Source organism: Lytechinus variegatus, chromosome 3, assembly GCF_018143015.1.
Source record: "Lytechinus variegatus isolate NC3 chromosome 3, Lvar_3.0, whole genome shotgun sequence".
Taxonomy (NCBI): Eukaryota; Metazoa; Echinodermata; class Echinoidea; order Temnopleuroida; family Toxopneustidae; genus Lytechinus; species Lytechinus variegatus.
The window spans coordinates 1,508,970-1,535,906 of NC_054742.1; the positions used below are offsets into that span (position 1 = coordinate 1,508,970).

The 26,937-nt window shown below is 36.2% G+C and overlaps 1 protein-coding gene and 1 long non-coding RNA gene across 2 annotated transcripts in view; one reads left to right on the plus strand and one right to left on the minus strand.

Moving 5' to 3' along the window:
- Positions 1 to 2,157: 2,157 nt before the first annotated feature.
- LOC121409937 (tumor necrosis factor receptor superfamily member 1B-like) overlaps positions 2,158 to 26,937 on the plus strand; it is a 38,863-nt gene continuing 14,083 nt past the window's right edge. Inside the window, exons 1-4 of the mRNA XM_041601730.1 lie at positions 2,158 to 2,324; positions 13,798 to 13,871; positions 21,425 to 21,578; positions 23,579 to 23,935. Coding sequence (XP_041457664.1) covers positions 13,812 to 13,871; positions 21,425 to 21,578; positions 23,579 to 23,935 — 571 coding nt within the window. The 5' untranslated portion in view covers positions 2,158 to 2,324; positions 13,798 to 13,811. The remainder of the gene's footprint in view (positions 2,325 to 13,797; positions 13,872 to 21,424; positions 21,579 to 23,578; positions 23,936 to 26,937) is intronic.
- On the minus strand, positions 3,571 to 4,193 carry LOC121409938. The gene is made up of 2 exons (XR_005969249.1): positions 3,798 to 4,193; positions 3,571 to 3,641 (listed from the first exon to the last, which is right to left on the minus strand). It is a non-coding gene; the product is annotated as an uncharacterized LOC121409938 (long non-coding RNA).

A 26,937-nucleotide genomic window follows, 5' to 3' on the forward strand; every position in this document is an offset into this window, starting at 1 on the left:
GGGCAAATCATTTTCTATGATTATTTCTAGCCTTTCATTTCAAATTACTGCTTTATAATTGCCGAACAAAATTGTAGATTTGGAAATTGCATTATATAGCCTATAGACGTGGGATCCTATAGCCGAAGTAAAATCAAGATTCCAAAGAAATTTATTTTCTCACAACCCATACCCTACAGGGCCCTATAGACTGTTTTGGTCGGAGCGGGGAGTGAGTCGGAAGAAGCCGGATGGAAGGTCAGATCGGGATGGTCCCCATGTGCACAGATTTACTCCAACCTTCCACAGGCGATCAAGACTATGTCTTTAACCAGTGGCGTACCGTGGGTCACGTCATGGGGGGGGGGCACCAGCAAAATTTTTTAGTCACGTTAGGGAGCGCACGAAGCGCGCTCAGTTGTCAGGTATACTGACCTTATAATCGCGATATTTTAAGGACATGCAGTGCCATTAAACGGATATGTATATCTCACTGATTAAATAATGCGAGCGCGAAGCGCGTGGTGAAAATTTTAGATATTCAGAGCTAAAAAGGGACATTATAAGCAATTTTCGTAATCATGATACGTAACTTTCTCGCTAAACAAACAATGCGAGCGCAAAGCGCGAACTAAAATTTTTGTATACATTTACCCTAAACAGGGAAATTTTAAGGACTATATTACAGAATCCATTAAGAATATGAATATCGCACCGTAGTTATGTAATGCTAGTGCCATCCTTTGCTGATTTTGTTAGAATTACACCTAAACACAGTCATGAAGCACTTGTAATCATGATTATCATACGCATATTACTTATCAAATACTGCAAGCGCGAGCTGTAAAATTAGGAAATTCAGACCTGAAGAGGAGCATTCTTAGGCTTGTTTGTAGGAATTCCCTAAGAGCGTACGTATTTCACTAACGAAATGATGCGAGCGCGAGCTGAAACTTTTGCATATATTGTCCCCAAACATGGATATTTCAAGGACTATGTTTTTTAGGAATCAATTAAGAGTAAGATATATCTCACCATAGTCATCTAATGCGAGTGCCAAGCGCTTGCTGATTTTGTAGAATTACATCTAAACACAGTTTTTGAAGTCATTGTAATCATGATTATCATACGTATCTCACGAATCAAATACCGTGGAATTCACTAAGACCCTGCGTATTTCACTAACCAAATGATGCGAGCGCGAAGCGCGAGCTGAAAGTTTTTTTCTTTTTCAGATCAGAAAAATTGACATTTTAAGGACTGATTTAAGTTCATGAAGAGCAGAAATCAAACCAGCAATCGACTACTGAGAACATAACATATAACATAACATTAAAATGAACAATAATTTCTTCTTTCCCCACTACGTTTCCCTTTCTTTTTCCCTCTTTTTCTCCTTTCCCCGTTTTTTGTGCCCAGCCGATTGGGGGGGGGGGGCACGTGCCCCCATGCCCCCCCCGCCGTAGTTACGCCACTGTCTTTAACAAATTCTAATCATATACATCCAAATTCTCCAATATTTCTTCGTCTGAAAATGCTACCACTGTGTCGTTTGTGTATTGTTCATGTTCAAACTACAATCAATATATGTCTCATGAATGTACAATAAAAAATATTTCTTCAGAACTCACAAATAGGCCTCTACATAATTATAAATACACATCAAAGGGATCTTGTTCGTCAGCCTTTTGTGAGAACATAATTTATGTCACCTTCTCTCATAATCCGGCATTAAAGAGTGGAACAGTTTACCCGTTGATATAAAAATAGCATGCTCTTTCCATGTTCAAAACTTTTGAACATTGAAAAGTGTTTTACTATTTTCAAAAGGGTATCCAAAACATATAGTTTCTTTGAAGTTGCATGATTATTTCCCTTCAATATGTATTTTAGAACTTTTTTGCCTTTAAGTTTATACTCAGTAATGTGCATGTGTGGGTGGATGTGGGTGTGCGTATGGATGTGTTTTTTGTAGATAGTCCCATTTTATCCGACAGTTACCATAGTAACAGTACCTCTCAGCCAATCAACGTCAGAGAAAGATGTCAGATCGGACAACTTGTCGGATGAAATGTTGATGAAACACAGATATATAAACTGTTCAAAGTCAAGGCCCTATATATAGGGCCTTGGTTCAAAGTGTGAGAGCGCCATCTACATATCGGTACGTCACGAATTGATGCGATGATCAGCGGACTGTACTACCGCCCGGTATATATATTATAGCCTAGGTGTAAATACTTTTCCAAATGATCTGCGAATTGGAGACTAAATTACTCCTAATCAGAAGGCCGAGAAGTTTGTGTTGAGATTCGTTCTTTTGCTCTGGATTCATAAAAGACGAGGTACGTGGTTAGGAAAGTTTGTGGAACTAAATTTGTATAAGGCCTAGATCTATCCAAAAGACCAAACACAAAATTATGATCATGATGATGTGATGATGAAGTCGAAGAGGGAAATTTATGCAGAGCAGTGTCTGTCACTTGTCAGTGTAGCCAGGCGGCTTCTAGAGAGTAAAAATCATTTACTAACCATGCTAACGTAAGCTTACTCTCATTATCATACGAAGCCAGGGCTTCTATTCTATACATGTGCGTGTAGGGAGCCAAAACCTGAAACTTTCGCCCCCGAGATTTCTACTTTCTCTCTAAAAGATCTAGGCTAGCCTGGGGCGTTTTGGGGACTGAAAGTCATATACCGTACCGGCGTAAGGGCACTAGTATTCAACCCGGCATAATTCAAAGATTTTGACATATTTCCAAAAATATTTAGAAATACGGAAACTATCTAAATTTCATACCCTTGTTATTTCCAGGGTAATCTGTTGTTGGTATTTTCTTTATCAATCTGTCGACTGTATGCGCGTAGGATCAAATTATGTAGCTATATTACATGACTTTTTTTTTTTTAAATACAGAAAAATTATACATCACTTGAAAACTTTTTTCAAGACAAATTCAATGGTGAAGACCAAATTACAATTGGAGCACCATATCTGAAGATATGGCCTCTTAAAGGGACGCTATACGCGGAACTTTTCTGCCACCCAAGACAAGTATAGTGAGTGATTGTATTACCGACCGGCCTTGTATTACCGAACGCGCGCATCATATGCGTCAGAAAATAATCAATACGCTCAAACCTTTGCAACTTCCAAAGGGAACTTAAATAGAAAAATGATGAAAAATTATCAAAAACACAATTTCGAAGTCTTTATATCTTCAAAACAATAAAATATGGTCAAAATAGCTCATCAGTGAATTTGTTGTTTTCCCAACTTTTCCCATAGAAAACACACGTTCGGTAATACGATACCTTTTCAAGTGACCAAAATATTTCACTTGCGAAGAGGGGTCTGATTGGAAGCTGATGTCGTAAAAATGAAAAACAATTTCGGCAAAATTTCTGCATGTTTATATTTTGTAGGTATTTGTGTATTAATGGTGAAAGTTTTGTGAATTTTATTGGAATAATGTGTTTGATATGATCAAATTCATGAAAAGTGTTCGGTAATACGATCCACTACCATACCCATTGGGTGGCAGATCTACAGGTACTTGTAGATCGAAGAAACTTCCATACTTTTTTTTCATGTAGGTTACTAAGTTAATTTGACTAAAATGCAACACAAGAGGTGATCTTGTAGAGCATGGCTGTGTTACCTTCATAATTTTCTTATTCAAACAGCTTCTATTTGTGAAAATATAGTATACAAGAAGAAAGATAACAAATTAGAATAAGACAAGAGAAGTGCATGGGACGCTTTGCGTTGTTAAAAAAATTTAATCAACTCTTGGGGGTCTCATTCCTCAACAGACTTTAATCAGAAAATAAAAATGAATGTCCCACTATACTTCCCGGTATCTGTAAGATTTATATCATTCAAAAGTAGAAAATTAAGTTTTGCAAGTAAATTTTTTTTTTCTTTCTGTTTGTCCATGTTCACACTGTATTCTGTATAATTACCATGATGTCTCAAACTTGTTTGCAGATCCGAGAATGCGAGATCAGACAGCTGGAGCTGCAACAGTAGCTAGAAATGTACTCCACTGCTTAGAATTATAGAATATATTAACATTAAATATATTGGAATATATAAAGTTAAAAAGCAAGTCTCTGACATCTGAATTTCTACTACATTTAAAATCACATTTACAAAATAATCTCCCTCCTAGTAAACATAATAAAACAGGGACCCATTATTGTGTACATCATGTGAATTGATGAGACAGCTTATTGATATGATGACACAAAACAACAGAATATAGATATAGTCATGTATCTATTCATTTTAATACCAGTACCAGGCAGCAGTCAATGCATGGTCTGTGCCTGTACACCATGAAAAAAAATGAGACTGGAATTAAACATGCTTTAATTCCCGCCTGTTTTTTTTTTCTTGAAATATTAAGTTGAAATTATCATTAATTTATCATCAATACACATAATTCATGCAGAAATCAAATGCACAACTTATCACCTACAACTAATTTCAATGGGTTTAACAATAACACACATGCATCAAGTACCACACCCACGGCCACCACGCTCACTCCTTTCGGTCAGCCATGGCACCAAAATCACACTCTAGGCGGCACAACATGGGCTTGCATTCGCCTCTTGCGTAGCTATGTGACACATTCTTATATATCAAAATTAGATTTTCTGATACAAATACACTTCAAAGAATTAATTTATATCTGATATTTGACTGTTCCCTGGGAAATTTTCTGTTTATACGGCTTTGAAGTAAGAAAATAGAAACATGATTTACCTTAAGTGTCCAAAAAACTCCTTTTTGTAATGAAAAACATTGCCGACATTGAACTGAAATCGTCACTAACTTGTAGAAGAAAGTCTGTCGATTTTAATGATACATAACACATGGTTACTTGATGCCCCTAGAGGGCGTCAACAAGTAAAAGTAACTTGCAAGATTATTAACCCGGTTCTGGAGTCATATTTTCCAAAATGGCGACTTCCATCGTGTGGCGACGGACAGGTGGTGCTCTCGAAAACGGCCTTAAAAACAACATTTTGGCGATGCAAATGTGAGTAAATTGACTAGAAATAAGAAGTTTAGATATAATAGAAAAAGATCGTAACATTTTATGAAAAAAGGATTTGAAATGTTGATACACTGGCTCAAGGAATTTTGCCCATTTTGTGTGTTGGCAGAATAGGAAATGTGTTAAACGCGAACCCGTTGCGATCGCTAAATTATGCGCCGATGGCCTTTTGCACTGAATTGCACTAGTAGTATTCAACCTAGTGAGGATAGATAGCAAATCTCAAAAGGGTTTATATTGCTAAATTAGATCTAGATCTATGTAAGTCTCTGGCTTTGATTAATTCCCTGTTTGGTCTCATCTCAAATGGTCTAGTCCATAGTCGGATGGGACAAGGGCAGATTGAGAGACAGGACCATCTTTCATCGCTAGGTTGAATACTAGTGCCAACGGATTGAATAGGCCTACTAGTGCCAAAAACCGTCACCGTATAATTCGATCGCCCGCGCATACAGTCGACTGGTTGAAGAAAAAAATAACGGAAAAAGAATAACCAGCATTTGCTCTTAGAAATAAGATGGGTCTGAAATTCAGGTAAATTCTATGTTTCTATATATTTGAGGAAACTCTCCAAACGGGTTGAATACTAGTGCCCTTACGGTACTGTACGTATGGAGTCACTCCCCACTAACGCCTGGTACTCCTACCTATATTTCCCCACATACGGGTACAAAACCAGAAACTTTCGCCCCCGAGTTGCTGGTTTTGTACCCGTATGTGGGGAAATAAAGGTAGGAGTACCAGGCGTAATAGTGGGGAGTGACTCCATACGTACAGTATATGACTTTCAGTCCCCAAAACGCCCCAGGCTAATCTAGGCCTAGCCCTAAATCATGTATGATGGTGGGCCCCAAGTCTGCGCACCTAACGATTTGAGTTTAGATTTAAAGTGAATTTCTTTTTATTTCACAAAATCTTTCAGTTGATAATGTTCCTTACATCATAATGAGTTAGTTTGCCAAATATCTCATAAAATTTTGAAAGAAATAGGCCCTATATGATTTTTCTGGAAAAAACCTCGGGCTGTCAATTTCAGATTGAAAAAAAAAATGGTACCCCATGTCTGCGCACTCATTCACTTTGCACACGTTTCGGGGATTTTGAGGACAAAGGTTACAATTTGAGGCTGTCGCATGAAATGCTCAGAATTCATTATTTTTCCACCATTTTGAGTCGGATTTTTTATGAATACCTGTCTAAGTAGGTGTAAAGTTCGTGCTCATTGCGTATCTTTTTTTACAAGAATCGCGCAGATGCGCAGGTGCGCAGACTTGGGAGACCGCGCAGACATGGGGGAACTGACCATACATGGGATACAACTTCATTTCCGACATTTCTATGCTATGGATTTTATTTTTAGACAAGAATTCATTAAAAAAATGACAGAAATATGAAAAGAAGGAAGAGACTTGCCCTATGTTTACGCCACCATCTTGTTTTCTATTGTTCTTCACCCACGATACGGACGCTTGATACGATGAAATTTCATTCTAGTCCCACATACTGATATTCATGTTAGTAAAGTGTTCACCAGTTACATAATTTCTTCCAATCTTAAGTCACAGTATGCCAACACATGAAAAGAAATTAAGCTCATCAGTTCACAAATAAAACATTAAACATTTATGCTCATGAATAGGTATCTGTTAAGGCATTTTGATGTTCAGCAATGTATATCATATTCATGAACATAAATGTTTAATGTTTCATTTGTGAACTGATGAGCTTAATTTCTTTTAATGTGTTTGCATACCGAGATTGGAAGAAATCATGTAACTGGTGAACACTTTACTAACATGAATATAATTTCATGTTTTTTTTGGGAAGAGATTTAAAAGGTGAAGAAATAAAATATCATTGGTTTTAACATATTTTGTCAATATCATACAAATAATCAACATACACGAATATCAAGTTAAAAAATTATTTGTCCGGGGGTCAAACTCAAGGTCAAAGAAAAGGTCACTACCTTATAAATTACTTCAATACATTATTTGATGCATGTTTTGGATTCCTCTCTGAATTTCCTATTAAATGGTACCAGTTTCATGAAAATTGGTCAACACGTTTCGACGCAATGGCCATTGAAAGTTGAAGGTCGCGCCCATTTTTGTCAAAACAAGGAGAAAAGGGCGGGTCCTAGCACGAGAACCGACGGACCGATTTGACTAATTTTTTTTTATTTGTGCTTGGGCCATGGGGAATTTTATGTGTACCAAATTACAACAAATTCTGAGACGGTCGGGTGCAACCACTTGGTGAATCCAGATGGAATGACCTGAGGTTAGTATACTAACCTCGCAGCATGAACCGCATTTGGCAGTGGATTTCTAACTAGTGGGTCGCACGTGCTGCATTTCCCACTTCTGGTGTCCACAACACAGGACTTCTATGGCTTGATTTTTCTGTGCATGGCGGCATGTAAATTGTGCCCCAGAGAGGGCACTCAGACAGTACCATAATGCATATAGGGCTTAGTGGGTACCGGTATGTGCCGCTGAATTGAGGGGACCCCCATTTTTGCACTCAAATTTCCGTTCCAAGGCACAGCATTTTTGTCTTTTTGAGAAAAAAGAAGAAAGTAATCGGCTCCAAAGCTTCGCATATTTCCGTTACGTCGTTCTGGCTGCATTGATCTGCTACAGTACAATGAGCCGCAATTTTGGTGAAAGCGGACGCAGAGTGCTGTCAGACCATCGCATGATCTGCGCTAGCGCTCCCAGCGCTCGTGCCGCCGAGCTAGCTGCATGCACGTTCCATAAAACACCATAGCATAGGGGTGCATACGCACTCACATGCAGGTGACCCTTTCCAAGGACCCACGTTTTCACAAACATTTGTAGATCTGAAGCCTTTTCTAAGGACCCTCCTTTTTACAATAAGCCTGCTCCAAGGCCCCCCCGTTTTTTTGTCTTGCCCGCTGCACATACCTATATGTTGGTCGAGTCCCCTCCTGGCCTGGATGATACCCACTTGCTGAAATGCCAAGCATGTCTTGTTCCAGGACTGTAGGTACTCTTCAGTGCAGATGATGGGAAGATGTAACAAGAGAGCATCTTAATAGAGAATTTCTTGTACCAAGACTCCTCTGGGCCACTGGGCTAGGCCTAGGACCTAGCTAGGCATACAAGGCGGTACCTACAATAGCTGGGCCATGTTTTTGCTCACTATCACATAGCCTTACTCAAACTCGACCTGTGCAGCGCCTTGTTTAGGTACAAACATTTTTCACTCTCAAAACTCACTTTAAATCCCTCTCATCCTAAAATTTGCAAAGTTATAGTAAGTAAAAATTGCTGTTTAAAAAGGTTACACTTCGTAATTCTGAAGGTTCTTTATTCTGAAACATGTAAATTCTCTATACCTCGATGTTTGTTAATCCGAAAACGTAAAAGGGTTCGTTAATCCGAACATTTGTGTCGTTATTCCGAAGGTTCGATAATCCAAAAACGAAATAAGGTTCGATGTTCCTGAGGTTCGTTAGTCCAAAAACGAAATAAGGTTCGTTAATCCGAAAATGAAATAAGGTTTTTTGTTCCGAAGGTTCGTTAGTCCGAATACAAAAGAAGGTTTGTTAATCATTACGTTTTCGGACTAATGAACCTTCGGAATTACGAACCTCATTTCGTTTTCGGGATTAACGAACCTTCGGAATTACGAACCTCACTTTGTTTTCGGACTAACGAACCTCATTTCGTTTTCGGACTTACTAACCTTCGGAAATACAAACCTTCGGAATAACGAACCTTCGGAACAACGAAGCTTCGGAATTACAAATGTATGCGGTTTAAAAAATAGTAGACAGCTGGCAACCGTCTGTTTCGAGGAGTTTATAACATTTTAAATCTTTTTTTAAATTTCCCCTCGTACACAGACGGCTCGCTAGCGTGCTGCCACCATTAAGGGAGTTCCACTGAAAATTTCCCCCAACGGGGCTCATCGATTTTTGTCTTTATTTCATGAAAATAAATAAAAAGAACTTTACCAAAAAAAGATTATTATTCCGTTTTGGCCTGAAATGCACCAAAAAGGGGAAAAATAAACTGAGAAGGGTGACTTACTTTGGCTGTCGTGCAACTTCACTTCACTGTCTTATCCTAACTTAATACATTAACATCTATGGCCATTGAGTCCCCTGTAGCAAGAACTTCAGTCTCTGTATTTGGTGAGTGGAGCCAACAGAGTCTATTGGAACAATAAAAATAACAGAGACCAAAGCTTTTGGTCTAAAACATTACTAGACCCCTATAGAATAACTTACAAGGTACAAACTGAAATCTTTGCTGTTCTCGATAATTCTTGTCTGGTCTCTGACCCTGTATATTCTGGGCTGAGCTCGATTCGAATTTCAAAATATTATGTTGATGTACTTCGACTATGTACACTCATCCAGGCCAGTCCGCAATACGCTCTTGTACTTCCGTGCGATAATTTCTATCTAAAAGAAAGCTCAAATCAGTTTAACAAGGTAAAGCAGTCTTAAAAACTACACTGCGAGCTGTTTTTCGAATCTCGTTTGGAAAACCACTTAAGATCGCTTCCAAGACCTATTTGAGCCTGCTTCTACACATGAGATCTAGTTTCTATCAAACTAGTTGCCAGTAAACTAGTTTTTAGGACAAGTAGGGTGTAACAAAACATGATACACTGTACCTGAATTACAATAGTTGCAGGAGTCATAAGAAGAAGACACTTGAGCTATGAATAAAAAAAAGGAAACATCATGTGTACAGAAGTACATTTGTCTCAACACCACAACCAAGTGATTATTAAATTAAGTCAGAAAAAAGAGCACACAAGAACAATCAGTGTCAGTGATGTTTCAATCATCAAAGCAGTGCTGCAGCCAATGTTCTCTATAAATGCAATATTCTTTTTCCAGAACTCGCAGTGAGTTGTAATGTAATGACCATTGAGTCAATATAAAATGTGACATGTAGATAGAAACATTTAGCTTTTGATGGTATTTTCCTTTCCTTCAGAAATAATGACAGCTCTACAAATAGTACAGTACATCACTACAAATTATTCTTCCTTTTGAAATGAATTTTTGCTTCCTTTCTGGAACTTGTTTCCTCTTTGAAAAAAAAAAATATAAAGGAAAAGGAAGTAATCAGGTGATTTGTCTCGAACACTCAGTATTACAAACTTGATTTTGAAAATATACTTCTAATTATAATAATACATGATTTTGAAGCTTTAATTTGTGTGGAAAGATGTTTTTTTCATGATATTTTAGGAGAAAACAAAATTTCCACCTCAAATGTGATTTTTGTCTCGCCTTGCCTGCGTAGCGGAGCAAGACACAGGTATCACTATTGCCGGCGTCGTTGTCCTCAACAATTGTGTTGTACACCCAATAACTTTCTATAGCTTCGAGGTGGGATCACCAAATTCATACCAGAGGTCCATCTCCTAAAGGCACAGGTCAAGTTCGAATATGAGTATAATTTGAATAAGGTCAGAGGTCAATCAACTTTCCGTGACTGGCACTGTGCTATGTTGTACACATAATAACTTTCTATATCTTCGAGGTGGTATCACCAAATTCATACCAGAGGACCATCTCTTGAAGGCACAGGTCAAGTTCATATATGAGTCGAAGTTGAATAAGGTCAAAGGTCAATGAACTTTCCATGACTGGCACTGTGGTGTGCTATATACACACAATAACTTTCTATATCTTCGAGGTAGGATTGCCAAATTCATACAAGAGGTCCATCTTTTGAAGGTGCAGGTCAAGTTCGAATGTTAGTTGAATTTGATTAAGGTCAAAGGTCAATGAACTTTCCATGACTGGCACTGTGCTGTGTTGTACACATAATAACTTTTTATATCTTCGAGGTAGGATTGCCAAATTCATACAAGAGGTCCATCTCTTGAAGGTGCAGTCGTGCAGGTCAAGTTCGAATACGAGTCGAATTTGAATAAGGTCAAAGAACTTTCCATGACTGGCACTGTGCTATATTGTACACATAATAACTTTCTATATCTTCGAGGTGGGATCACCAAATTCATACCAGAGGTCCTTTTCCTAAAGGCACAGATCAAGTTCGAATATGAGTCGAATTTGAATAAGGTCAAAGGTCAATGAACTTTCCATGACTGGCACTGTGCTGTGTTGTACACACAATAACTTTCTATAGCTTGTAGTACTTCACTCTTGCATCATTTACTTATCATATGCACACAGATCACTTTAGAAAACCCTACTGCTAAAGTGAAGGCAAGATGCTAAAAATCACACACAATAAGTTTTTATATTTATCTTTCATGCACAACCTTTCCTCCATTTTTTCAAACAATAAGTTTGCCATAACACCTTAATAATTAATTAAATTCCACAGTCCTTCACGTTTATAATTTCGTGGAGCTCAATAAATTTTTTGAGGAGCTCAAATGAGCTCTTCAGAATCGCTCTCTGTGAGGAGCTCAAATCAATTCATTACAATACATGTATGATAAATTGTAGATTTTTCTTAACATTGTATATATGCGATAGCTGTGTTAGCTATTAATTAATCTTTGGTGAAACTAGGCCTGGGTCACGTCAATACATTTACAAGATATCGTACGCTCTCCTGCTAAAAAGAAAAAAAAATGAAAAAAAAAATTACTAAAATTTCACATTTTACATCTTTAAATCCATGAAATGGCCTTCTTTTTTCCATAATTCCTTGAAATTACTTTGATTTAGTTGAAAACTATCAGAAAAAGGAAGAGTATTCACCTCTTTCCCGACTCTGATTTGAACTTACCTTGGTAAATGTTGTAGTCCCACATGTAGACTTCCATGGTGTTGCCATGAAAATCTACATATGGGGCTACATGGGACTGCAATATTTACCGAGTTTAAATTAAAATCAGAGTCTGGAAAGAGATGAATATTCTTCATTTTCTGATAGTTTTCAACTAAATCAAAGTAATTTCAAGGAATTATGGAAAAAAGAAGGCCATTTCATGGATTTAAAGATGGGCAAGTCCAAGAATTCCGCGTGTTACGTATGGGACATTTCAGAGGCTTTAATGACCTGAAAAATAGTGTTAAATGATTTTGATTAGATTGAATACCCTTATGATGGTAGACATCTAGGAGAAGAATAATCATGCAAAAAATGGTGACATTTGACCTTGACCTTTTAGAGGGAAAAGATGGGCCGTTGCGTATGGGACGCAGAAAAAAGACAAGTTTTGAAACATTTTTTTCAAGTTGAGAATTCTCTGAAAGTATTTCATTTGACAACTTGTAACTTACTGTGATAAAAGTCACAATACTCTAGTATATGTAAGTCAAGTTTCATGTCATAAGCGAAATCCCTCTAATTACAGACTCTAATTAAACAAATTAATGACATGTTACGTATGGGACAGTTACGTATGGGACATTTTGTCCCCATAGAGAACATACACAATTTTCCCCAGAATTAAAAAAATTGAAATAATATAAGATATGGAAATAACAAAAGAGTTTCAGTCTTTTAAAATGTTCTATTGAGACATATTTGATATGACTGAAGAGGAAATTAGCCATTTCAACATTTTTTTCCCTTGTTTTTCATGGTTTCATGAATTTCTTATGTATTTCTATTGTTTTTTATTTTTCATATTTTTGTATTTTCACAATTTTTTTGCTTCAATTGCTTTCATTAATCAGTATTCATAACAAATCAGTCTTTAAAAACTAAAGAAAAGGTAAATAATCACTTTTTAGAGCACTCTTGAAATTTGTTTTTCTCCATTCACTTTGTACACAAAAAGGCCCAAGAGTGATATCTGTCGTCTATTATGTCAGCCACTATGGCTGATTAACCTAGACGTAAAATGTTTCCAAGGTAATTGGTGTACCAGTTTGGCGTTTACCAGCAAAAGATGCTGTCCTGCCGAGTTCCTACCGGAGTTACCACAAACAGAAAACAAATCTCCCCATTGACATTGTGTGTAAATGTCCCATACGTAACAACTTTTTAATTAACTTTTAATTAAAAGGTGAACTCTATTTTTGAAAACTTTTTGGGGTATAACATTTTCATACTTTATAAATTAGAACTTCCCAGAGATGCAACAATACAAGTATTGTATTATGAGAAATAACTTTAAAAAACATCCTCAAAATGTTACGTATGGGACATTCCATCCTTGGACAAGACCTAATTTGCACAATTAATTAGATGACACTTTTTGTTAGGGGGTCCATGTCCCACCTATGACTAAATCTAAAAAGTTTTTTTTTTTTCATTTTTTTTTTTTACAAATTTTCATGATATTTACATGTAGCTTGCACATTGGTCTTGAGGTAAAAATAAGCAAGACATATTTTTTTCATATGTTAGAAACAGTTGCCATGGTAATGGCATACTGTGGGGTATCAATCACCTTTAGTAATAGTTTCTAATAATATCTTTTAAAATTTTACCTATTATATAATCGAATGAGTATAGAATGTTGATTCAGGACACATTTTTAATAGCTTTGCCATTGTACCCAAACTGAACCTAATTTTAAGGGGGGAAGGGGAGATGCTGAAGTCTGCTGAATGGAAACTGAATGTGGCACAATGAAAATATGATTTAAAACCTTTTGAATTAATTGAAATTAACAACATCCTGTTGGCATGTGCATTTTAAGTAACAAGAGATCGGATTTGTGCAGCTTGCACTAAAGAAAGTTCATGGAACAATATTCCAACCTCATGGTTTCCAGTTGTAAACATTAATATGAAGAGTATTTGCATTTCATTTTCTTTCCACAGATACATATTTTAGGATGATCATGATGCTTGCTTTTCTACTGTTGGCATGTTTCTCTTTGTCTGCTCTTGGACAGGTTAGTCAATGATAGTATTTAGAAGTATCTATAAGGGGATTCACACGCTCACATTTTGTGTCATTCGAATGACGCAGTTTTAGTGTGTGAATGCAAAATAGCGTACTTTGAAATGCACAATTCAAATGATGGTATCGAGGTGTTTTCCAGTGATGATATCCCAGAATGACGGAGCGAAACAGCTGTGTGAGTGCTTTGACCTCCAAAACGTAATTCTGGGGGCAGAGCTTACGGTTACCTTCTTGACCACTTCCGCTGAAAAACCAGCTATTTTCAGCTGTGTTGGCAAATTTTAGCGATGCACGAGTGATTGACGGGGTACCAAAAACACGAAGTTCCTTTTATCGATGCGAAACGTAAAGCCGAAGGAGTCCTGAATCCTCCTGATCCGTGCGAATGGAAGATAATTCTTGTGTCATTACAATTCGGCATTGCAATTAAGCATTCAAATGACGCAAAATCCGAGTGTGTAAAACCCCTCTTTAATGTCATGTCATTATTTTTATCATTTTAAATATGTTATGAAATTTAATCTTAACCTTAATGCCACCATGCTATTTTTTTTTGGGGGGGGGGGGGCTTGCATAATGCAGTTAAAAAGTGAATCTTATATCATGAAGTTAGAATGTGGGTTAACTTCAGATGTTGTGACAACACACATTGTTTTTGTTTGTTTTTCAGAGGCTCTTTGTTGGACTTTTATTGATTAATTGCATGTCAAATGAATTGGTATGAATATATATTAACATGTATTTGTTTTTCTGTTTTTTTTTTTAAGATACATTAGTGAATGTATTTGTTTTTATACATCATGAAATCAGTTGATTTTATTATGTTTAAATGAAAATAATGATACATTTGTTATGAATTTTGGCTGGAAACAGAATTCACATGGGATGAAATTGGAGTTGGAGGAGGGAAAACTTGTCCTCAGAAAATCATTTTTGTGGCTAATTTGCCTTAGAGGCTTTTTGCTCAGGATTAACATTCTTGGTTTATTATCCAATGGGTTACATGTTGTAGGTACATGTAGTTGTGTTTGTTGGATAATTTTTAATTTTATCAGGTTCCTTGGGATATTTCTAGGGGGTATTATTTCTTTGACAGTATAGAAATGAAATATTGGGCTATTGATTTGGGTATTTTTGTGTCTGGGTACATAAAATTTATCAATGAGTATCTATGGGTCTATTGTTGACTTTCATGGAGTTTTAGGCAGAACTACCGGTAGCGCAAAATGTGTTTCAGACTGTGTGTCATCTTTGGCCCTGCTGTCCAAAGTCCATCAGTTCTGGCTTTGAACATTTTTTATATGCCATGGCTGGGATTTGAACCCACGACCATGTGATTGAAAGATGAGAGTAGTTTCTGAAGAAAAAAATATCAGAACAATACATGATATTGCCTTGTACAGTATGTTTACCAGTATAAAGATTGTGACCTAATACTGTAGTTAGTGCAGACCCAATACCATAAAAAGTGAATATGAACAACAGCAATTCATACTCTATCCTACATGTAATGTAGGTTCTAGCTTAATGCTTAAGGAAAATAGTGGCAGCAAACGATGATTTCATTATAAAGTCTGTAATAATCGATGTTAATTTTCACCATATCATGGTAGATTAAGAGATGGATTATTTGCATGTTCATATCTAACTCCGTGAAATCATGAAATCTTAGCGTTAAAAAATGACCACACTGAGGATCGCCAACACATATAAGGACACGTGTGACTGGGAGAATGTACATTCATTGCTTGGAGAAAGACCAGACATCTGGGGAGAATTTCATAGGACATGTCAGACATTTTATAATAATGATAATAATAATGGATTTGTATGTATAGCACATGTATCCACCTTGCTACATGTAGGTGCTCAAGGCGCTCCTTTATTACCTCGGCTAAGCTAGTCTACCGATTCTGGTGCGCACAGCTTTTATCCGACAGTTGCCATAGTATTACTGCTACTCAGCTATTAAATCAGAATCAAGGAAAGATGTCAGATCTGACAACTTGTTGGACAAGAATGTTGATAAAATGGTCCCCTGGCTGAAATGTCATCATAGGGATGCTAGTTTTCAGGCAAAGCCTGAATTCAGGCCCTGGCAATTTATTTTCAGGCCATAGTTTTAGCATTTTTGTGTACAAAATATTATTTTCTAGGTGATTTTTATGCCCTTTGATCAATTCCAGCTGGCATCCCTATTCTCAGCAATGGCACATTTTTATACCAGAATTATGTTGTACATTAACATATATACCTCTCGTCCTCTTGGGTGTTATTTTATTGGGTTATGCTTGAAATCCTTTCCAAATTGTTACCACATCTGACGTTGATGTTTTCATCCCTCAGATTGTCAACAGTTGAATTTTATTTGACCCTTATGTCAACTTGAGTTTAATAAAGAGAAACATGGATGTTTTATGAAGGTTTGGCAAAAATCAATTTAACAGAGAGATGTTATTTTAGCAGATTGCATTAGCCAACATGTGCCTGCCTCTATCTGAAATGGTTGAATTAGTGCGCGTTCACAACCTCCATGCGCTTGTACTATGACGGATGGTGGTAGTGCATGTACTTTGGCTATTGCTAACCACTTGCTTAGCAACCAAGCATGCGCTGAACAATGCTGTTAAATGTTCATCTTGGTTTAAGGTGCTCAGCCGAGCAAGAAGTTTCACTCATTTGTGCATGCTGGAGGCAGCGTATATCTAGCTAACAGACCCGATTCTGTGCCGCCAGAAGGAGTTTGTAAGAACCCTTGCGCTATTTTAGTTGCTTCACTTCAATTTACAGCTGGTACTATTAAGCCTAATTTTTTAACCTTGACAGCCAATCATGGCTCACCATTTAGCGTCCATTGTCTGGTTACGGTTCTATCATTGTTTTGCTCTAACTTTTTAGTCATTCATGCGATTTTACTCCGATTTAATAGTGCATGTCGAAAAGCTTTAGTTATATGTCCGTTTTTAAGGCTATTTTAAGATGTTATTTTGTGAAATCAAATGTGAACAACTACATGTACCTCTCAATGTTATGAATTCCATAAATTTCAATTTTTGTCTGCTTGCATAGTATAGCATATTGACTACATGATACATGTACATGTAGATGCTGCTTTCATAAAATGGCAGTGAACGCGTTTGCGTTGTCAGTACAGTATTTAGATCTTGACTAACACTAAGATTTTGAAATGTCATTACTTTAATAGAAATTATACATGTAGGGCTTATTTCTTAAAACTTGAACAAAAGGGAAATCAATTATCACTGATCACTTTGCTTGAGATTCAGGTCACATGATCAAGGCCAAATGTTAGCATCAATAAACTGTGACCATGTTGTGCAGTCAATGTATAAAAAACTTAACCAAGGTTAAGATTTTTGAGTTTCCAAGATATCTTTGAAATTATACATCCCTATTCCATAAAACTAACTTTCATAGAAAAAGTATCTGGTTGCTAGGCAAAAGTCATGGGGGGTGTCACTAAAAATATTTGTAGGATTTTTACTTTTCAAGATGTTTGAATTATTACCCAGTATTATGTCTAACATTGATGCCTTATTATGGTTATCAGGTACATGTATATCAGATATGAGTTGAGTATAGTGTAAGGACACTGGGTCAAGGTCAAAGGTCATTTCAGATATAACTTGGAAAATAATTGATATTTTGAATTTGTTCATTATAATTACATGTAAGTACTGTTGGCCTACATTAAATGAAACTTATACAGTATGACATTATTATTGGATATCATAAATTAAATGAAATTAGGTCAATAAACCTAGGATTTTATTATAAAAAAAATCAATGTTTTTTTTTGGTTTGCTTTCTAAAAGAAATATTCATCTTGTAGGCCTATTTGTAATGTACATTGTAGTTTTCAAAGTCACACTGCTGCTGAATTGAATTGCAAGGTATACCTCCAGAGGCATTCCACTTGTTGATTATTCAAAATGAGTCACTGGAAATATATTTCTTAAGTACTTTTTTATCAAATGATTTCTATTATTGAATACACCAGGTGAAATAATTTTCAATTTTTTTCAAAAGAAAGGATATTTTTTAACAATTTACACAATGAATTCAGGATCTCAATGCATTTGATATCACAATTTAAGTAAAAGAACATTGTTGATCTCGGAACAAACATTACATGTATGTCATGCTTTCCCAACTCTAATTAATTGCCTCAAACACTTTAGGCCTACATGTATACCTTTACATGTTATGTCTCTATTCTTATATTAATGTGAATTTCGGCATAATACAGTGTACTTCAGTTATCATAATGCTTTGATAATGCATTTCACCCCCCCCCCACACATTGTGAATGAGAGCAAAGAGGAAGTTTGGAAAAGAGAAAGGTCATTTGAAACCATATCGTCAACACTTTATGACATAATTTGTACTCATTATTGTAGTGATTTGATCATAGCTCTATGATTTGATCATGATATTAGCCTACATGTATGTGACTATGAATATAGAGGTACATGTACATGTACATACATTTATATCCTTTCTCTAGAACAGAATTTGTACATTGCCAGGGTGCAAACTGCAAAGAGTAGAAATTAGATTGCATAGAATATAAAATAAGATAGATTTATCTTTATTAAATAATGAAGAATCAAAGATTGATGGTAGCATATTGTTTTATTGATACATGAATTGACCAAAGTTATATTGTACATAACATGTAATGTTCATATTTTTGAAATTTTATTGTCGATAGACAAGTGGTGTGTATAAGATCTCTAGAACATTTTAATAATAACATGCAATTCTGCACATCATGATATGATTTGCATGGTGTTCCGGGGGGGGGGGGGGGGGGCACTTCCATTGACGAGTGGACACCATGCGCGACCATGGGGTCTCGAAAAGCAGCCTAAACACGTATTTTCCATATTCTAAAAATGCACCCCTTAACAAGTATTGGCGTATGAAACCCCTTAAGATACTCTTGGCAAATATTCCCTGAAATGAACCCCTAAACAAGTACAGGAATATTATATCACGGGTCCTTCGGTAGTCGGATTTACCTTTACTTTACACATAATTTGGTTTAGTACGACCCCACCTTCCACACCTCACGCAAATCTGACTCTAAACACGTAGTGTTGGGGCAAAAGTATCCTTTATAAAACATTTATTTTGTTTTAGCATCCCCGCAAATTTGACCCGAAATAGATATCCTTTTTTCATTATATTTGTATTTTTGACCCCCCTTTTTACGTGTTTCTTTGGTCGTGCATGGTATCCACTCGTCAATGTAAGTGCCCCCCCCCCCCCCCCGATGGTGTTACCAGGCAGGAAATCTCAAAATTCTCTGGTGTTACATTTGGATTTTTGAGTACACAAAGTACATGTGTACTTTGTACATACATGTATGCCAATGTACATGTATTTACAAGTAGTACACATCCATACAGTAGCAGTACACATGAGACCGGGCATGAGACTGCAAGATGTGAAATTACATTAACAGGGGAAGTTCACCCTGAAGAAAAGTTTGTTGTTAAAATGACAGAAAGAAAAGGAAATTATTGTAGAAGATTTGAGGAAAATCCATTGAAGATTACCATAAAGTTTAATTAGAATTAAGCTTTGGATTTATGACTTCAAATCAAGCAGCTGCCCCATAATGTAAAATGCATAAATTTAATTTTTTTGTATGGTTAGTGATGATTTATTGTTTTCTTTTTCAGAAGAAGAGTGAAATTACTGGTCTGTTGATATGTACATTGTTTTAGTTCTAGTACTAGGAAGTGGTTGGTTCTATTGTGCTATAATGACAATTACATGTACATGTGCAATGATTTTTTTTTTAGGATATTGGCATAATCTATGTGTGTACCTTTCGTATATCTTTGCAAGTACATGTAAACTGCTAAAATTGCTATTTTAAATATTTAATTATTTTTTTAATTATTGATAGTGGGGAGAGATACTAAATTTGAATTCTAACAGCTGAAAATGGATAAATGCCAAATTTACATTCTAATATCTGAATAAACATTAAAAATGACCACTACACCTTTTTTGGATACTCCAGTATTATACAGATTACTGACCATTTACCTTCGTTAATACAGGCTTTTAATGTTCTTATATTTACAATTGTTTTAAAACATGAATTTACTGTGTTAATAAAGATGTTGAAATTTATCTCACAATTGTATATTGTAAGCTTTAATGTGCATTAAAGATGTTTAAAAATGATAACATGTAAACTAATGTATATTGAGTGAATTCTCCACACAGATCTGACATTTCACATAAACATTGGATAGGCCTATACATGTATTTAGATCTTTAACAAAATAGCAACCCTGTCTTGGGGGCATTTTATTGTCAGTTGGATGAGGGCAACTTAACAATTTTGGTTTTGGGCCAAATTCAAAAATATTGTGACAATGACGATGATCTGTTTTAATCCTTAAGGATCATAAAGTCAAAGGTCAGTTGTGTACTCAAACCCAGTGGTGCTGAATATTTTGGGGTAATCTCATAGTCTATAAAGTGCTTAGAGACGTTCCAATGTATTATGCGGTGTTATATGAAAACAGTTCTAATTAGAATTGGGGCTTTTAAAGTACATGTAAAAATGTTAATATAGAAAATTTCCTTTCCAGACCCAATGCTCTTTTACCTGTCAGAAAATGGCATTCAGATACATGTACATGTAGGTCATGGTGGTCAGGAATTTTAGCAAGTACATGTAAAACACAAAATCAAGGCTTTTTATGTTCCCAACAATTAAAATTCTATAAAAAAACATACCAGTACTTAATTTCCAAACCAAAATCGATAAATTCGGAAGTACAGATTATTAGCATGTTACACCTCCTCTCCTTCCTTTCCAAAATCACTATTCTGTACGATGTCTTTGCACAGAAGGTTGCCATTTGACTCGCTCGGTACAGAGATGGATCATTATGGAGATTGCTTGTGCCTGTCCATTGCTGCAAAAAAATATCAAATATATTGCGACCACCATTCACTGAAGATGATACTGAAGAATCTAGATTTAAAAAGAATTATAATCACAACCTGCTAATTCCATAATTACAAGTTTTATATTTGAATGTAAATTTTGTGAGAAAGCTCAAATAATTTCATTATCAAACTATTAGCATGAATTTGTACTACTGTCACGTCAGATCACCGGAATGGGAATACATTACAGGAATCCGATTGCACCGTATGAATTCTGGTGTTCCAGAATCCATGACTCAAGGCTAACAGAGGTTGTGAATCATTGTCACAATAACTTTTAGATCAATTTGGTAAATGAGACTATATCTTATTTCATGATTTTTGGGAGTGAGGATCTGATTATAATTTTAAATCTTTGAAAATGATATAAGGCAAATAAGCGGTAAGTTAAGTGTGTAAAATATCCTTTTGATCTGCCAATACATGTACACTCTCAAGAGTCTGGTTGTGTTGCTTATTTCATCTTAGATTTTATCTACTTGTACATCTAGTATTCATCTACTGTTTTAACATGTACATGTATATGCTCTTCTGCCATAGACTTGCAACCCTCCTACCTGTTTTGTGAATGGGACACGGGAAATTCAGTGTCAAAGCTGTCCATTTGGTTTTGGAGTAGTAGTGGAAAATCGGGAGCCCTTGCTATGTAGCAGTTCTCCACCGAGGAACACCAAGTGTGAGCCATGCGTATCTGGTAAGTTATTTCTTTTAAAGCTTACAGGAATTAGATCAAACCAATGTCTTGTGCATCAATTGATTATATAGAAAATAAAGATGATAATGGGAAAAATTAGCAACGATAATTCTGTTCAAGCCAGTATTTGGCGAATAGGTATAAAATACATTTTTTATTGTAAGATCTCATGAGCTAAAGCTCATAGTAAGCAACCCATTACTCTCTGTGATACACTTATGATTTTCCCCTCATTGCCATGATTTTAATTAATTTTACATGAATAAATGAATAAAATTGAAGCTAGAAAATAAAGGTTTTTAATACCCTGCTATGGTTCACAGAATAGAGTTTGTACATGAAAATTAATCAAAATGGTTTTATGTTCTTGCTGTTGAAACTTGTACATGTATGATTTTTTTTATGGCTTTAATAGCCAAAAACAGCACCAAGGTATTGTGGTATTGGTTGTGGACTGGTATTACACATACTGAATCAACTATTCTACATAATAATGATGATAATGTAGATGTAACCCCCCCCCCCTCTCTCTCTCTAAATTTGACATCACAATCGTACAGTTCCTCAAAGCTCTACATGTACATGTACCTTTCTCTATGAGCACTGTCCCCTACTCTCTCACTCTCCAGTGTTTTGTAAGACCCCTGTTACATCTGAGAGATTCCCTTCCTCGGGCCGGCCGGGGGCCTATCTCGGGTCGGAAAGAAATCAGATGTAAACATCCCAAACCTACCTCGGGCCACCTTTTAGCGAACCTACCCTAGACCACATCCAGAGGTAGTCTCGGGTAGGTATCGGGCCGGCCCCGGTCCACCGATTTGTAGATGTAAACGCACACAAGCTTTCAAACTTATATCGGTCCGTTCGCCAGCTGTTAAATTACGTCATAGCGCGCGCTGTCTCCTCCCCAGTCCCGTCGTTCTTCGAATGTTTTGTGGCATGTGACATGTGAATTGTGATTGATAAAGTTTTTTATTTGAGTGGAAAGAAGGAAGCATTTTAAACGTATCCTTTTCAAGTCGATCATATCTTCAACGACTGCTGGGATCATCAGCATTCTTCCAGAATAACGAAATGTAAACAACTTCAATTAGCGCGCGCAAATTATTCAGAGCCTAGATTGAGAGCGCCCTTTGGTGTCAGCAATCGGATACCGCTCGAAACCGTAGCGATAGGGAGGGAATCAACGCTGTGATGTAAACAGACCACATTTCGGACTCGGTCCGTTCGCGAAGCTAATCCACCGATAATCCAGTCAAGGTTGCAAGTGGACTCGATCGGGTCTCGGGTAGGAAACTTTCAGATGTAACAGGCCTCTTAGTCATGCAGACTGTCCAAAGTATTATTCTTCCCTTACCCCTTGCCTCAAATTTCCCTGTCAAAAACACCACTATTTGTCACTTCTGAAGTAATTTAAAGAGCAAGCAGTGTTTGGTTTTTTGTTTTTGTTTTACTGATGCTCAGGTTTTTATGCACACCACTTTGAGGTGAACAAACTTAGTATTAAGAATGGTGTTTTATTTTTTATTTTTATTTTTTTTGGGGGGTGACTTATTCATCTTAATCGACTTAATCTTCTTTTGAAAGTAAGCACTGCCGTTAAACTGAATTGCATAATGCAGGCGATGCTGCCAGAGGCATTCCTGTTATTTTCAGTATACTTTTTTATTCAAAATCTTTGAAGCAACATTTTCTATCCTTCTCATACACACAAAAAAATGTTGTTCATGTAAATTTTTCTGGTCACTTATATGTATATTGCAATATCAACATTCAACATTGTTTGGCATAAAATACTGAACAAAGCACATGAAAAAGAAATGTGTGACCCATAGACCCATGTATATATTGAGGAAAGAAGGTTTAGGTACATGTATCATGAATTGATTACCGGTACAACGTGTGTTATACCTGATTTGTGGCTTTATCACATTTTGTCTTCAATCATGTTTGATAGCCACCAAAGTAATATTTTATTTTGTAAACCTTCTTATTTGCAGGAGTCAATTACTCTGATACAAATGATCAAGAAAGCAAATGCTTGAGATGTCTAGAGTGCCGTATTGACAAGGAAGTAGAGTTTAAACCATGCACAACGGAATCTAATACAGTATGTATCTGTAAAGAGGGGGAGTATTACTACAATGATGGTCTTGATTCCTGCTATAAGTGCACAGATTGTGGAGAGGATGAAGAAGAGACAAGTCCATGCACTCCTACTGAAAACCGAGAGTGTGGACCTAGGAGAAGTCCTCCTGTTACCTCACCTGCTCCTGTCCCCTCACCATCTTCTGTCTCTCCAGTTTCCCCAATAGTCAACAGGACTTCACCAACCGTCAACCCCAGCCCAAAGACAAGTAAGTTTTCAGCTCCAGTCAGATGTATTTTTGTGTGTGATATAGCTCAATATCATTAGACGGGATGTGTAATTGTTGTCTTTAAGATTACACTGGCCTATAAAGGGATCGTTTGTGATTCAGTCTTGAGAGGCACCATTGTTCTTTGGCTAGACATCATTCTGCATTTTCTCTCCACCCAGATGACAAAGAAGAGAAAGTTCTGAGAGACAAAATTCTACCAGAGCCCAAATAGAAAAAAGAAATCTGGTATTATGACAACAAAAATGGATACATGTTATGAAAAAGCATATAATTCAGAATTAAATGAACAAATGAAATACATGTACATGACCGCAAAATGATATCAAAATTAAGAAAACAGGTTTGAAATGCAATGGATAATATTCAAACCTCTACATGTACTAGTCAGGCAGCATATGTCATCTACTTCGACAAATTGGTTAAGTCTGATTTTTCACTTTTATGTGATTGGTGACATCACAAGGAACAACTTACAACTTGGTGACAAATTTCTAATGGTCATCTTGACCATGTGAGGGGTCAAAATGTGGTCAATAGGGGTCAATTTTTGAAATTGCCCTGATCGTGTCGAGTCATACATCAAATTGTTTGTTTCTTTATACTGAACAAAAAAGTGTACATAGATATATACTCTTGACCTCCCGTTAAAAAGTTATGACCGGAAAGGTCGAAAGGTCAACAAACTTTCGGTAAATGGCAAATTACACTGAAATTAATAAGAAAGCTCCTTTTTCGTATTTTTATGCATGTGTGTACTTTTTTTTATTTTCGATTTGATAAGTCCATCGTCAGAGGTCCTTATCCAGAAGATATGAATGGTCAAGACAAGGTCAGGGAAAGGTCAACAAACTTTCATTAAGAGCGGTTAGAATCTAAGAAGTAATTGGTTCTTTATTTTGAAAAGACTCTCTATCTAAGAAGACATCCATTAGATAAAAAAGGGGTCAAATGTGCTCACTTGAGAACAAAATAGAGATAGACGTTGCATACATTCAGTAGTATTGCAGGAATACTTTGAAACGACTTGACAAACCCTAATGCCCTTAAAATCGTATCATCTTCATGATGTTATAAGTGCAACCAGCTCTTTCAAAGTTTCTTGATTTAGGAATTCAGTTCAAGTTAAATTCATTTTCCATTTACTAGTCTTTGATGTGGATAGAAACATTTCATCCATTTGCTTTGTACACAATATTTTAATCAATATAGTATTGTAATGTATTGGGGTATAAATATGTAATACTATGTTAAAAGAATAAACTAATCTATTGATCAGTGCTTCCAGCTCCTAAAAAAGATGCCTAATATCTTATTTTGATTAACTTGCGAATAAGATAATGAGGTTAGGATTGAGGATGATGATAGGTATAGGGCTCCAATTGCTCCTTATATTTCTGACAATTAAGAGGCAACTTCGTACAGGCATGCACATTGTAATCAGTCATGTGTGTCTATAATGCAAATGTGATATATTCTGACCAGTACTCGATCTCTGGAGCCAAGAAGGACTACACATTTCTGATTATGTGCTGCCATTATTACGGCTTGTTCTATTTTTTCCCCGGATTTTATCAAGTGTGTTTTTTTTCCCAGAGCATACAACATGAGACTAAACTTAATACCAGTTCTCACAGCTGCCCCAGAAATTGTGAAGACTTTAGTTTTTACTGAAAAATTAATATAATTGACCAAAAGTATGCACGAAATCCTTAAATTTCACGTTGCAAAATGCAAAAGGGCCCCCAATGATAATAGTCAGGGGCCTTAGGCCATAAATTTGAAGTTTTGGGGACAGAGTTTACAAAAGCACCAAACTTTCCCTATGTCACTATTAGGTCAATAGCTTCATTTTTTCCCACAGAACATGGTGTTGAAAATTGCATCTTCATGCAAAAATATGCTAATTTATGCAAATCAGCAGTATTTTATGCATGAAGCCTTATGCCATTAGGAATCAATTTTTTTTTTTTTTTTTAAAGATACCAAACTTTAGGAAAGTCTCTATCAGGTCAAGAGCTTTAATTTTTCCCACAGATCCTGGTGCTGAAAATTGCAACTTTATGCAAAAATATGCTAATTTATGTAAATTTGAAGTAAGTTATGCATGAAGCCATGCCAATAGGAATTGATTAATAAAAGTAAATAAAGAGATACCAAACCAAAGAAAGTCTCTTTTAGGTCAATAGCTTTAAATTTCCTTATCAAACATGAAAATGAAATCGTGTTTTTATGCAAAAATATGTTAATTTATGGAAATTAGCAGTTGATTTATGCATGAATAGTAAAAATTAGTAAAAAGGAATAAAAAGAAACCAAACTTAAAGAAAATCTCTATCAGATCCATAGATTTAATTTCCCTATCAAACGTGCTATTGAAAATCACGTCTTCATGCGAAATATGCTAATTTATGTAAATTAGCAATTATTTTATATGTGTAAATTAGTCCCATTCCAGTGGGTTTAACAGTGGAAAAGGGGCCAAACTGTTGAAGTACCTCTATCACTCAGTTCAAATCTTCAATTGTATGCTATTGAAAATCCCGTTTCCATGCAAAAGTGTGTTATATTATGTAAATTAACAGTAATTTATGTATGAAGCTGTATTCCATTGACTAATATATATAACATAAAGCATAAAGCCGTATGCCAACCAGAACAGTGGCAATAATCGAGCCAGAGCGGCCAGAATCGAGCCGAATTTAGCCCGAATCCTCTGATTTTCGCCAAATGACGACCTGAATAACGACCCGAATCGAACGATTATGCCCGAATTTGCAAAGTACGCCACAGAATTTTCCGAAAAATGTGCCAGATTCTTTCGAAATGGGCTATAATTTACCGATTCGGCAGCTTTTTGGATGCCATTTTTCTAATTTCTGGCCAATTCATCTCATTCGTCTGTATTTTTCTTTGTATTCGAGTAATGATTCGTATGATATGGGGGGGGCAAGAGTCGGCTTTAATTACTCTACGACTGA